The sequence below is a fragment of the Cotesia typhae genome, unplaced genomic scaffold, assembly GCF_013202065.1.
Source record: "Cotesia typhae breed Kobodo isofemale line unplaced genomic scaffold, CoteBio_Ctyphae contig_69, whole genome shotgun sequence".
NCBI lineage: Eukaryota > Metazoa > Arthropoda > Insecta > Hymenoptera > Braconidae > Cotesia > Cotesia typhae.
The window spans coordinates 1,930,504-1,945,004 of NW_027423763.1; the positions used below are offsets into that span (position 1 = coordinate 1,930,504).

Consider the following 14,501-nt stretch of genomic DNA (forward strand, 5'->3'; position numbering starts at 1 on the left):
GATAAATATCACTGGTTTTTATAAGATAAATTTATTATACGATAAATGGAATTGTGATTTTTTAAATTAAATTAAAATACCTTTTTTTTTTTTTTTTTTTTTTTTTAAATTAAAAAAAATACCAGAAATACATATTTATCAAATATTTATAAAGATTAAAGTAAATTAAAAATTGAAATTAATTTGATAAATGATAAAATTTTTAAATATTTAAAATTAATATTAAAATTAGACTTTTTAGAAACATTTATCATAATAATAATAATAATAATAATAATAATAATAATAATAATAATAATAATAATAATAATAGTTATTGATGATTGATAAAGCTTTTGACAGTAGACTTAAACATATGGCGGATATTTCAAATAAACTCAACACTTTAGTGTCATATTATTTATTCGTTATTGTAATTCGGTCAGTTTATAATCTGTGTGTAAATAAATAATAACAATAATAAATATTCAGTGTGAGTATTTTTAATAAATACATATTGCTCGAATGCGGATCGATAGAAGGTTCAATAATTGAAAACGGATTTAAAATTTAATCAAATCTTATGCTATTATTATTTTTTATTTTTATTATTGTAATTGATAATTGCATATTATTTAAACGACTAATTCTATTATATCTACATTACATATACATAATATTTAGCACCATACTAAATTATCCATTTTCAATTATTAAAAATTCAAAAAATTTACTACATTAAATACAAATTTTAATTTTCTAATGTAAATATTTTATAACGTTTTTTTTCTTCTTCTTCTTCAATTCAATAAAATAATTGTTACTGTAAAAATTTGGCTACACAGTGCATCAAAATTGATCTAATTTAATAATAATCTATTATAAATACTAAGCAAATTAATATACACACCATACATCGGATAATTTATATATGTGTATATATATATATATATATATATATATATATATATATATATATATATATATATATATATATATATATATATAATTAATTTTTAAAAAAAGCTTCAATGAGTGAAGACAAAGAGATCGCGGTACGCGTGAGAATAAATCTTTTATTTTTTTTTTAATATTTTCTTTGTTTCTCGTATAAAATTTAATAACATATTTTTAGTTATTATTAATCATTAGCACAGCTAAAATCCAATTAAATAGAATGTATCGATGAGAAATATTATTTGACATTCGCTTAATAAATCTTATTACTATAATTCAATTTATCACTAAATTAATAATTATAAAACAATATAATAACACAGAAGGATAATTAAATTTATAAAATCTATTATAATAATAATAATAAATAAATAATAACAAATATAAGAAAAAAAAATGACTTCTTCCAATCCAGTACCAGCCTGCTCTAACACGTGCATAATAATAATCGAGTGGTGGGAGAAGCCAGCTCTTAATTTTTTGTAAATATGACTAGATAATATAATTAAATATATATATATTATGTTTAATAATAAACTGCATATTAATAGGTATTATGCAATAAATAACGAAAAATAAAAACATAATTTCGCGTCGAAATTTTCTCAGGCTGTGTAACAAATAGTATTTTTAAAAATTTTTATTATCTATTAAATAATATGGACGTTTATCATTAAATACAATAATATAAAGCTTTAATAAATAAATAAAAGCCTTTTGAAAACGATGAGATGCGTTAATTAAAAGCACAGCCAATATAAACGACATACACACATCATAAAACATAATGATATGCTTATATATGTCGCGTGGAATATTTTTATTATTATTATTATTATTTTAATTTTATAAATAATTATTAACCTAACTACCATGATCTTGATCGAGTTCGTCTAGAGACTCTAATCTGGCGATAGGGGCTTCGTTGATAGTAAACTCCCAGGACATTTCTTCGCTTGTTTGACGAGATGTTTCAGGTCTTATCTCTGATACGGCTACGGCTGCTGCTGCTGCTGCTGCTGCTGCTGCTGCTGCTGCTGCTGCTGATGATGATGATGATGATGATGATGACGATGATGATGATGTTATCACTGGAGTTTGCTGAGCAAGTCTGATTTCTGATTTTCCATTTCCATCTTTTCTCAAGTCACTGGACCTTGGTCGTTGAAGACTTCCAGTTCCCGATACAGTAACACTAGTAGTCACACCTGTAGGTATCGCTGTCCACGGATCTTCGGTCTCTGGTTCTGATCTTTTATTAAAAGAACTGTAACTAGAAAATAACCAAATTAATAAATGATAATTTAAGATTGAATAATTATAAATAAAATGATAAGGGAGATAATGAGAAAAGAAAAAAAAAAAAAAAAAAAAAAAAAAGTCATTTATTTATTTAGTGTACCCAGTTCTAAATTCTCCCCGTCTAAATGCTGCGGGCTGACTGTGCCATCCATGAAGCTGGTGATGGTGATGATGGACTTGGGAGGTGATTGGTGGGCCCGTTAAATCAACAGGCTGACTCTGTGACCTCGTTGGGGCTGTACGCGAGCCACCATTAAGGGCACTCTGCAAGGCAGTGGCTAGGGCTGATGTGTCTGATGTTATTGTAAGTCGTGAGGTTCCCGATGATGTTGAGGTTGGTTCGCGAGTTGGTGGTCTATTCCCAGGCAATCAATCAATCATATTTATTTTATTTAAATACAAATTTAATTTTATATTATTTTTATACAATTGTTTTTATTTTTTTTATTACAATTGAAATGCCTGATTTATCTAGGTTTTTATTTATTTTTATTTAAGCAATAATTTACTGCCATTAGCCGATACCCGAGCAAGCCGGTGACTTTATTTACAGTGGATATGTGTATATATGCGCCTCTATATTAATAGTAATTATTATTAATTATTACAATTTCTAATAAAAATATTTAATCAAGTTACAAAACAACCCCACTTGTCTCCTTGGATGTAATTTTATAAAAATATATATTTATTAATATTAATTATAATTAATGGTTAGTGAAAATTTGAAATAAATAAAAAAAAAAATAATTAATAATTTAAGACAAGTGACGATGCTCTAAACTATTTTATTACGAGCTGAAGAATTAGAAGATGTAGATAGATATTATTGTATATATTAGTTTCTCACAATATATACATAAATATATGTACTATATTTATTCAGTTCATTAGATGACTTCACCTTCGGAGCTTGTCCAAATTTTCCAAAACAAAACGCGCCGAAATCAAATGCAATTGATCCAGGGATTTGGAAAGAAAGCTTTCGTTGGTGAACAATAACAAGAAGAACAAGAAGAAGAAGAAGATCTATTATACTCGTATTAAAAAAGGGGCACATGCGGTAATAATTATTATTATTATTATAAATATATATTTTTTTTTTTTTTTTTTTTTCAAATGGCTATTAATAATAATAATAATAATAATAATAATAATAATAATAATAATAATAATAATAATAATAATAAGAATAATAATAATAATTACCGGAAGAGACTGTGTGAGGCGCTGGACTGTATCTTTGCTCCATTTCCATTTGTTGAGGAAGAACCGGGTAAAGATGATGGCTGTGGCTCGCTGGCAGATCTTTGTGCTAAAGCGGGTGCTCGAGATGATCTTATGGTTGTTATTGGGGCTGCTGGAGCTGTACCAGGCATCATATCCGTACTGGAACTATCTTTTGATGTGTCCAGCGTTTGCTGAAGCATCGCCAAAATTAATCTAAAATCTCCGGCCATTGTTCGCTCCAGAGAAGAGACCTGACGTGACAAATTATCGATTCTGATATTTATTTCCTCGAGGGGCCGTCCTGGTCCACTTTGAAAGTCACCTAATAAAAAAAATTAAAAAAATAAAAATAATAAATACGAGTTATTTAAGAGGGAAAAAAAAAAAAAAAAAAAAAAAAAAAAAAACAAAATGTATGATTTGTAATTTTCTAACCATGCGAATGTTGCTGAAGAAGCTGAAGCTGTTGCTGAGGTGGTGATGGTGTTGTGTTATGACTAGATGTATTTGAAACTGGTTGGATAATACTGTGAGTTGTATCACCAGCGGTAGAACTTTTTCGCGGCGGCCTCGTCAGTGGCGTGGTCGCTGTCATTCAAAACAAACAAACAACAAATGATTTGTCAGTTTATCTCAAATGAGATCATTTATTTTTATGATTATTGTTATTGTTATTATGATTTAAATAACTAAATTAATAAATTAAGATGGTAAGTGCAAGTGCTGACGGTGCCCAATTTATTACGATTACGATTACAACTACTATTACTATTACTATTACTATTACTATTAATATTTATATAATAAGATAAATAAATTTTTTTTGTTAATGCATACGCTAATTTTTACCTTGTTTGGCCAAATAGTCGTGGCTAGTTAGCGGCTGTAGATGAATTTTTGTCTGCTGGCGAAGATCCGGTATACTGCGCTTGAGATGGGTTAGCATGCCTGAACAACCAGGTTTGATAGGCGTTAAAATTAAAAAACACGACTTTCAGTCGTATCAAATTCAAAATAATTAAAAAAAAAATTATTTTATTGATGATAGTAATAATAATTAATAATTAATAATTAATAATTGGTAATGTTAAAACGCAAAGCGCGAAAATAATTATATTGTATATTATATATATATGTATCGACTACTTACGTTTTACGTTTTCAATTGAAATAAACGCGATAATGTTTTAAATATGATATATAATTGAAATGATAGATGATTGGTAAAATCACAGACCCACGCTAGCTCAAAATTTAAACAAAATAACGATTTAAAAGTAATTATTTGCCAACAACTGTTAACACACTATTATCGTGCAAGAAACTTGCAATTAAATACATAATATATATATATATATATATATATATATATATATATATATATATATATATATATATATATATTTATATGAATAATTAATAAATAATGAAATTGAAATGTTTACCAGTGATGGAGTTGAGGGTCGAGCTTCGTTGCTTAGGTTCATCAAACTCCAAGTTCATTGGAGTGACATCTTGACCTGCTTTGTCAGTACTGAATTCCAAGATGCCGTGGCCACTTGACTTGTCACTTTAAAAAAAAAAAAAAAAAAAAAAAAAAAAAGTGTGAATAATTTATAATTTTAAAATGAGGGAAAATTATGCTTACTAGTCATCAGGGTCATCTTGGAATGAATCTTGACGACCTGTCGGTACTAGATGGGTATTTGGAGCCCCGATAATACCTGGTCCAAATCGATAACGGGGAGGACGGAACGCAAATCTTCTTGTATCTCCATCAACGTCTGTTGGAGTGCTTACGGGAAATCTTGCTGATATTGGATCAACTCCTGCTTGTTCATCCTAAAAATAAATTCAATTTGTATATAAATAAAATATATTATTATTATTTATATATTTATCTTACATCTCTCATGTTGAATGTTATCTCTAAATTTTCAATAAAATGCTGATGAAATTCCGGATAGAGTGCAAGGACATCTAAAAGATCATCTCGATGTATTTTATGTAAATCACAGTAAGTAAGTGCCCGTACGTTGCAGGAAGACTTTCCAACGGTTGGATGCTCACAAGGATTTTCCCCAAATATGTCGGGAGGATTCAAAATAGCCATAACTATATCGTTTTTAAGAATTTCGATACTACCGCGAGAAATAAAATATAGAGAGGTAAGAACGTCTCCACGATGGACCAACGTGTCCCCAGGCGGAGCATGAGTTGTCTTGAACTTGAGCGACAGTGCTCTGTAAAGTATTAACTATATATAATACAACGTTATAACTACCGACCTAACTGAGGGATTAAAAGTTTAGTTTACCTTAAACAGCCTGGACTGGCCTTTTCAAAAGCTTTGCAGTTGTTGAGTAGTTGCCGGTTAAGATGAAGACAAATATCCGCCTGGAGGCACTCTGGAAACCCTTTTAGCACGCTATTCATATCAATACCATTTGTATAAGTCCAAGCATGTTGAAAATATTCCTCCAGTCGCTGTCTTAAAGGATTTGGTATCTGATGAAATCTAATAAACTCACGTACTCTTAACATTTGCGTATGATAACGTGCTGTTCCACTGTACAGTCGTTGTATTATTGCTGATACATTACCAAAAATACTCGCGTACATCAGCGCTAAAATTTATTCATTCATTCATTAATTAGTTATAATAATAATAATAATAATAATAATAATAATAATAATAATAATAATAATAATAATAATAATAATAATAATAATAATAATAATAATAATAATAATAATAAGCGGTGCTTGTTACGTGGCCTCCTAGTGGCGCACCGCGGGAAACGCAGACCGCAACATCTGGTCTGTAGGCTAACAACGTAACCGGAGCAACGGGCCAACTACCCGTTGCACCGTAATATCTGAGTTCCAAAACAGTATAATCTCAGAAGTGCTCTCCCACAACCGGTCCTCTTCGGATGAGGACCAGTCATCAGGTGGGAGGAGCACACCGGACCCGATGACTTATGACGACCCCGGCGCTTATAGGATTAAGTTTAAGTGGACGGAGGAGCTTCGCGCCGATCTCTTGGTGTGCTGGCAGAACAGCGAGCCGGAGGTATCAGGGTATATGGCCCAGATGCACACACTTTGGTGTGGCATGCATCCGGAGCACAGACATTTTACGCCCAAACACCTGCGTAATTACGCCTCATACCTTCGGCATAATCGACGATCGCTGCTGCCAAATAGAAGGCAGTCTAATCGGCCTTCATTTCCAGCACCGCTACACCAAGAACGGCACCGTTTCTCCGAGGACAACGACAACCTCTTTACAGGTCGACAAGTGAGCATCTCCAAAAAGATGACTCACTCAAAACAACAGCTCGACACGGTGAACGAAGATCTCCCTACACAGCTTCAAGAGGACTCCACTCTGCTCACTGTCAACCAAGTTGTCTACGGTGCCGCGGCTTCGCTTCTGCCGATAGAGAGAAGACATTCTCTCTCCTTCGAGGCGAAGTTGAAGCTGCGCATCGCTCAACTTGGACACAAAATTGACATTTCTCGGAAACAAGTCTCCCGCATTCAGTGTGTGATAGAGTATGTTAGTACTCAAAGACCGTACACGCCAAAGTTCGTCGCCTGGCGGCAGAACTTCGATGGCGACATCACACACTGAACAAGAGTACTCTTCTTGTCATCAAAGAAGAGTCTCTTAACAGGTTGCGGGCTCTGGTGGCTTCCAAAAGTCACTAGAGAAAAGGCTGAAGCGGTTGATCGACAACTCTTTGTTTCGATCCAACCCTTCACGCTTTCTGTCACCTAAGACCGCTGTTCCCGAGAATTATCCATCATCTGAGCGAGTGGAAGCCTTTTGGAGTGAATTGTACGGAGATCAACCAAACGTCAACCCGGATACTCCAGCTCTGCACGACTTCGAGGCATTCTGTCGAGAACACCGACGGCAGGATATCGCCGAAGAGAGCCCTGCAGTCAGTGTGCAAGAGGTTCATAAAGCCCTGAATGGCAGCAAGAACTGGGCTGCCCCGGGTCCAGATGGCATAAACATCTTCTGGTGGAAGAAATTTTCTTCTACACATGCTCATCTGGCCCGGATTTTTACATCATACATTCAGGGCGACGAACCAATTCCAGACTGGCTGGTAGAAGGGCGAACCGTACTCATCCCTAAAAAGGGTGACTTGTCCGACCCAAAGAACTACAGGCCTATCACTTGCTTGAATGCGGTTTACAAGATTTTTACAAAAATCTTAAATAACCGTATCTTGCAGGAGATAGAGCCTGTGTGGCAACAGATATACGAACAACGTGGCAGTAAACAGGGCGTATCAGGTTGCAAGATCAACTTGTTGGTAGATAGATGCGTCATTCAAGACGCAATCTACTACCAACGCAACCTGTCTATGGCCTGGATTGACTACCGTAAGGCATTTGACTCAACTTCACATGAGTTGATTCTCTATATGCTCAAATGCCTCGGAATCAATCGCCAAACAGTGGGATGCATACAACGTACGATGCAGCTCTGGCGAACGCGTTTTCACATAGGAAGTGGAAATGCATTGCACGTAACCGGAACTGTTCAGTACAAGAGAGGCGTCTTTCAGGGAGATTCTCTGAGCCCTCTGTTGTTTTGCATCTCACTGCTGCCAATATCTGTTGCCCTCCGACAAACTCGTGGGTACTCTGCGGGGCTACCAAGTGATCGAGTATACTCGATCACTCACCAACTGTTTATGGATGATCTAAAGATATACAGTGCCAACAAAGATCATCTACAAACGGCCATCAACATCGTAGCAGAGTACACACGAGATGTCGGAATGTCTTTTGGGTTGGACAAGTGTGCGGTCGTACACCTGGCGAAGGGTAAGTGCTCTGATACGGGTGGAGATGTCGAATTAGTGGATGGGAGCGTCTTAAGAGAATTAGACGCCGGAGAGTTGTACAGATATCTAGGGATTGAAGAGCGGCAAATGCATGCCGTCTCTGAAGTCCGAACAACTCTTCGCAGTGAGTATGTTAGGAGACTCCGGAAGATCTGGTCATCAGAACTTTCCGGCAAGAACAAAGTCTCAGCTACTAACATGCTCGCTATCCCGGTCCTACTTTACTCTTTTGGGATCCTGAAATGGCCTCGAAATGAGTTGAAAGATCTCGACATCAAAACCCGTAAAGTCATCAATATGAATCAGAGCATGCACCCTAACTCATCAGTCGCCAGGATGTACCTCTCCCGGAACATCGGAGGGAGAGGATTGCAGAGCTTGGAGCGGCTTCACGATCGTTTGGTTCTGGGTTTAACATACGAGGTTGCCAATTTCACAGCAGACGAGGACGACTTCCTGATGCAATTTGTTCATAGTCATGAAAATCCGCGGAAGGGGTCGTTCTTGTATAAGGCAGCAATCTACGCGGCAAATACCTTAGGTCTCGGAGAAATAAACGCTCTCATTGAACTCCCGAAAAAGGAGTTCAAGAGCGTCGTCAGGATAGCCGAGGAAAAAAACTCCTCGGTGAACACATGGACAAGTTCATGCACAGCGTGTATTTCAAACACGTCCGTGACCATGGCTTGTCCACCCAGCTGACATTCTCCTTCTTGAAGTCAGCTGGCCTGATGTCCGAGACCGAAGGGTTTATATTTGCCTGCCAAGATGGTGTTATCAACACTCTCGAATACCGTAGCAAGGTGCTCCAGGCGCAGCTTCCGGACACGTCCTGTCGGACGTGTAAACAACATCCGGAGACGCTGATGCACCTTTTGTCGGCATGTCCTGTGCTGGCAAGAGGTGCCTACATACAGCGTCACAATGCTGCCCTGCGAGTACTCTATTATCATCTCAGATATAGCTGCGGTATCGATGAGACACCAGTGCTGCCTTATCTGCTAGGAGATATTCCGCAGGTTGTTGAGAATGACAGTTCCAAAATTTATTGGAACATACCATTCGCAACAACCCGGCGGATTGACCACAACAAACCTGATATTGTGCTCTTTGACAAGGCTACTCGTGACATTTATGTCATTGAGTTTTCGGCCCCAGCCGAATACAATATCTCGGCCAAAGAAGAGCACAAACACCAGATATATCAGGATCTCCTGTTTGAAATTGGCAAACTGTACCCAGGTTACCGTGTCAAGCTCGTCGTTTTGGTTGTCGGCGTCCTTGGAGGGATGAAACAGTCTTTTGTGTCTTCACTTGCGAAGATACCGGCTTGCAGTTCAGCAGCCGTGTCTCTAGCAGTGCGGATGCAAAAGGCTGTCATTTTGGGATCAATGCGTCTACTTAGGCAAATGAATTTGGCCTGCTGCACTCACTAACCGCCTTGTTGTGTGGAGTGGTGCAGCAGTAATGTATGGCGCTCAGGCTGGGCCCTCGGAGAGTCGGACTCCGGGGAAAACCCCCCTGAGCAATTAATAACAAATAATAATAATAATAATAATAATAATAATAATTATTATTATTATTATTATTATTATTATTATTCTATGTAAATATACTTACATCCAATTAACATAACGACGATGGTAAAAATTTTTTCGGTATCTGTATTTGGAGCGACATTACCAAAACCTACTGAGGTAAGACTACTGAAGGTAAAATACAAAGCAGTAATATAACGACTCTGTAACAGTAATTAAAAAATAAATAAATAAGTATTTATTATAATAAAAGTATTTAATATTTAGTATAAAATACCTTTATACTGGGTCCACCAGTATTGTTGTGATAATAGAACTGATGAGTGTCGTTTGCTAGTATATCCAACCAGCCAACTTTGCTTTTCAAAAGCGGCCTTTCAGCATTTCCGATAGCATACCTCGAATAGAATAACGATTAATCGATTAATCATTTATTAATAAAGATCAATAGTATACTATATTTGTTATTTTTTATTTTATTTATTGTCTTACCAAATGCAAGCCATCCAGTGAGCGATCAACGCAAAGGTTGCCATAAGCAAAAGAAGAACCGCCGCCCCATATTCACTGTAACGATCTATTTTTCTCGCCACTCTGACTAATCGCAACAGCCGCGCAGTTTTTAACAATCCCATCAGTGTCGTTGTCTGAAAATAAACCACTTATTTTTTATTTATATTTTAACATATCATTTTCATTTTGTTTTATTTTAATTATTGTATTTCTTTTCTTCTCACGTTTTTTTTTTTTTTTTTTTTTTTTTAAGTGTTTTGTGAATAATAAGATTAAAAGACAAATTTGAAGCTTTTAGTATCTACAAAGCTCTAAAGTGTAATTTTATTTGTGATTTTTTTTTTTTTTGTTTATTTTTTCAATTCTATTTCAAAGACGTTCACATTTAATCTAATATAATAATTAATTGTTGTAAGAATAATTGGATATACCTAGGTAATAAGTAAATATCTAGGTCACGTAATAATAATAATAATAATAATAATAATAATAATAATAATAATAATAATAATAATAGTAATAATAATCAATTATGGGATAATGGAATGAATCTTAAGTGACAATTGATAATATTAAGAAAGAAAAGATATAGTGATAGAAAGAAAAGGATGCGTTGAGCATATAAGCAGACGATGGTTGTCGTAAGCAAATATGATTTTATCGATATTAAGTAGTTTAAAATAAACAAATTTGAATTTAGCATATCCGATAAATATGTATAAAATATTAACTATTTAAGCTTGCAATTTATTTACTTGAAAATTTTGCGTGAGAATCTATTACAAAAATAAATAAAAAAGCAAATGATAATATTTAATAGTTTTTTAAGATAATATACATAGTATAGTTAAGTATACTATTTTTTTTATTTAAATTATGATAAAAAAAGATTCGAGGAAGAGAAAGACACATGTGTGTAACGAGTAGTATGATATGGTGATATTATTATATTATTATATATATATATATATATAATAAATTAATAAAAAATAATTGCAACGTGTGCGATATAAATATGTTGTCTTTATTTAATAGGTGTCACACCGCCACACCATATATATTTTTTAAAATAAATATATATGCTTTAATAATAAGTCTTATTGCCATGGAATTTAGTAAAACTGACCTCGTCTTTATCCAAGCCGAGCTACAGAAATGTTAATTAAATTTTATTTATGTTGGTGTTTTATTTTTTTTCTTTTCTTTTTTTTTTCTAAACTACTGTATATTTATAAATAAATAAATAAATAAATAAATAGATGATTATTATTATTATTGAGATTTAAAACCTCGGAGTCACACATTCTGTTACTCTGTCCTCTGGTCTATTTTTATTCATATAAAGTTTCCTACATAATACATACTGCGCTTTTTAAGTTTCAATCTTTAAATAAAAACTTTTTTTCTTTTATAAAAGTTACCATTTTTTTTCTTTTTTATTATTATTTCCGGTTTACTGGAGATATTTAATGATCTCTTACAGTTTGAATATTAAAAAAAAAAAATAATAATAATAATAATAATAATAATAATAATTATTATTATTATTATTATTATTATTTCTTGAATACTTTTAAATTAAAGGTTAAATGAATTTACAATAGAGCAGTATAGCTATATTGAATCATTGACAAAATTTGAAAATAATAGGTGGTGAGGTCAGAATTAAACTGGTGTAATACTTCTACTACTACTCCTACCACTACCACTACGATATTACATACTAATAAAATCATAAAATGAAAATGCCTATAAATAGAGTAATTAACTGAAGGGATATTGCACCGACGACACCATCGTATCGATCGTATAAGACTACTCTTATTAGCCTCATATTAAAACTGATAACAAATGTGATAATGAAATCAGTTGAATAATAATAATAATAATAATAATAATAATAATAATAATAATAATAATAATAATTATTATTATTATTATTATTATTATTATTATTATTATTATTATTATTATTATTAACTGTTGGGGAATAAAGGGGTTGAGGACAAGAGAATTATTTATATAGAAATAAAATCTAATATTTAAAATAAATATTGATGTATTTACTTCGTCAGTGTTGTAGCCGTAGAGGAGGAGATCGAAGGGTATGGCAGCAACCAGGTCTATGATGAACCATCCCCTGAGATAATGGACGGCTATTTTCCACGGTCCGGATACTACTTCGTCGTTGGTGTTGACAAAGGTCGTACGAAAATTTATCAATATGTCTATTACAAATGTTACGTCCACTATTTAACAGAAATAAATAATAATTATTTAAATAATAAAAATAAAAATAAATATTAATGATAATAATAATGTTACCAATAAGATCGATAATGACAATAGGATCATCGCTGTATTTTTTCGCCTTTCTGGTGTTATAATCAGGTTCACTGAGCAAAAAAGCGGCAACATAAGGTGTAAATATAGCTGTGTACATAACAAGAAGTAGGATAATCCAATCCCAAACGGCTTTAAATGGTGAATAATGTAAAACCGTCCACTTGTGGATACGTGGCGACTGTAATTTGTATTCCGGCAGTACATCCGCGCCCAGTGATAATACCTGTTGACATATTATTTAACAACATTAATATATATTAATATATATTCTATATTAATTATATATTATTTAGATTTCTAAAAACCTCTTTTCTAAAATTATTAGCCCGGTTATTTGAATTTTCCATTTGAATTATCCATTAAAAACATTTGTTTATTATTTACTGAATAATAAAAAATTAAAATATTTTCAAGTTACTAAACGCGATGTTTTGCCTCAGGTGTTTGATCGTACACTAAGCTCAAATAATAACTCCGTCGTAACAGATAACGGGTAACGGGTAACGGGTAAGTGGCATAACCGGGTGTAGGTCAGGCGCGCACCCTCTTACAAGAGAAAACTACCCCAACTACTATAAACACATAAATACACACATATATTTATTTATTTACATGGATAAAAATGCTAAACTGTACGTCTGCATAAACGGATATGTCTAAATGTATTATTTTCCATCACCCTCATCTACTTTATTGAATCATCCAGCTTCTATACTTAAATATATATTATTTATTTACTTGCTGATCAATAATATATATTTACTACTGTATAATTTAATTATTTTATTAACATATTAAAATACACATTATTTTCCCATAATAATATTTTTTTTTTTTTTTTTTTTTTTTTTTTCCAACTATTTAATTTTATTAAAATAATATATCAGTGAATCAATATACAAATATTTATTGAAAAATGACGATATTCATAAATGTCTGATAAATTCCAATGATATGAGTATATTAAAATTACACACAATAAAAATAAAATAATACCGTTGACAAAGTAGATCCAAACTTTTGTTTTTTATTGCATTTTCTAAAATAAGAACGTAAAATTTTAGCCGGCATGATGAAAAACTTAAAATACATTATCAACATTCCGATTTCACATATTTAATTATTAAGGAAAAATAAAAACAAACAAACAGTGACACATATTGTGATTTTCTCTGATTGTTATTGTTTATATATATATATATATATATATATATATATATATATATATATATATATATATATATATATATATATATATATATATATATATAAGAAATATGGAGAAAAAAAAATGATCGAGGCTGCACTTTTTATTACCAACTTTATCGAGACCTACTTGTGCTTAAAGACACGCGAGTAAACTAAACCATAAGACCACGAGTTCACCAAAGCGAGGTCGGTCCTGGTCTTTCCCTCTCCCTCTTACATTTTATTTAACTCTCTTTTTATTTTTCTTATTTTTCTTCCTCTTCATCTTGATCTTTGGTTTGTGTGTAATAACATATCGTTGAAAATAAAAATAAAACTAAAAAAATATAATAATAAACCTTATAGTAGTGCATTAACATTACAGTTATTATTATCAAAAGCCAGCATACAGCAGGCTGTTTCTCTTAAAATTTATCTATATTTATTTTTCTTATTAATTCAAAAATAGAATTTAACTTTAAACTTTGCCACTAGTCATAATTTCTTACTTTCATCATCACAAAAATAAAAATCATCAAATATTTCTATTGACGCGTCTTTAAATAAAACATAAACT

The 14,501-nt window shown here is 32.5% G+C and overlaps 1 protein-coding gene across 11 annotated transcripts in view; it reads right to left on the reverse strand.

Moving 5' to 3' along the window:
* Positions 1-954: 954 nt before the first annotated feature.
* Sei (potassium voltage-gated channel seizure) overlaps positions 955-14,501 on the reverse strand; it is a 38,242-nt gene continuing 24,695 nt past the window's right edge. For 6 of the 11 annotated variants that reach the window (XM_074251161.1, XM_074251162.1, XM_074251159.1 and 3 more), the window contains 14 exons: positions 12,716-12,959; positions 12,458-12,639; positions 10,370-10,524; positions 10,155-10,275; positions 9,960-10,080; positions 5,786-6,095; positions 5,375-5,711; positions 5,117-5,310; positions 4,914-5,038; positions 4,318-4,416; positions 3,904-4,056; positions 3,448-3,790; positions 2,339-2,593; positions 955-2,209 (listed from right to left, as the gene is read on the reverse strand). In XM_074251161.1, the coding sequence (XP_074107262.1) occupies positions 1,801-2,209; positions 2,339-2,593; positions 3,448-3,790; positions 3,904-4,056; positions 4,318-4,416; positions 4,914-5,038; positions 5,117-5,310; positions 5,375-5,711; positions 5,786-6,095; positions 9,960-10,080; positions 10,155-10,275; positions 10,370-10,524; positions 12,458-12,639; positions 12,716-12,959 (3,048 nt within the window). In that variant the 3' untranslated portion in view covers positions 955-1,800. Of the gene's footprint in view, positions 2,210-2,338; positions 2,594-2,628; positions 3,221-3,447; positions 3,791-3,903; positions 4,057-4,317; positions 4,417-4,913; positions 5,039-5,116; positions 5,311-5,374; positions 5,712-5,785; positions 6,096-9,959; positions 10,081-10,154; positions 10,276-10,369; positions 10,525-12,457; positions 12,640-12,715; positions 12,960-14,501 lie in introns of those variants that run through there. The other 5 variants (XM_074251160.1, XM_074251167.1, XM_074251166.1 and 2 more) reach the window with 4 other exon arrangements.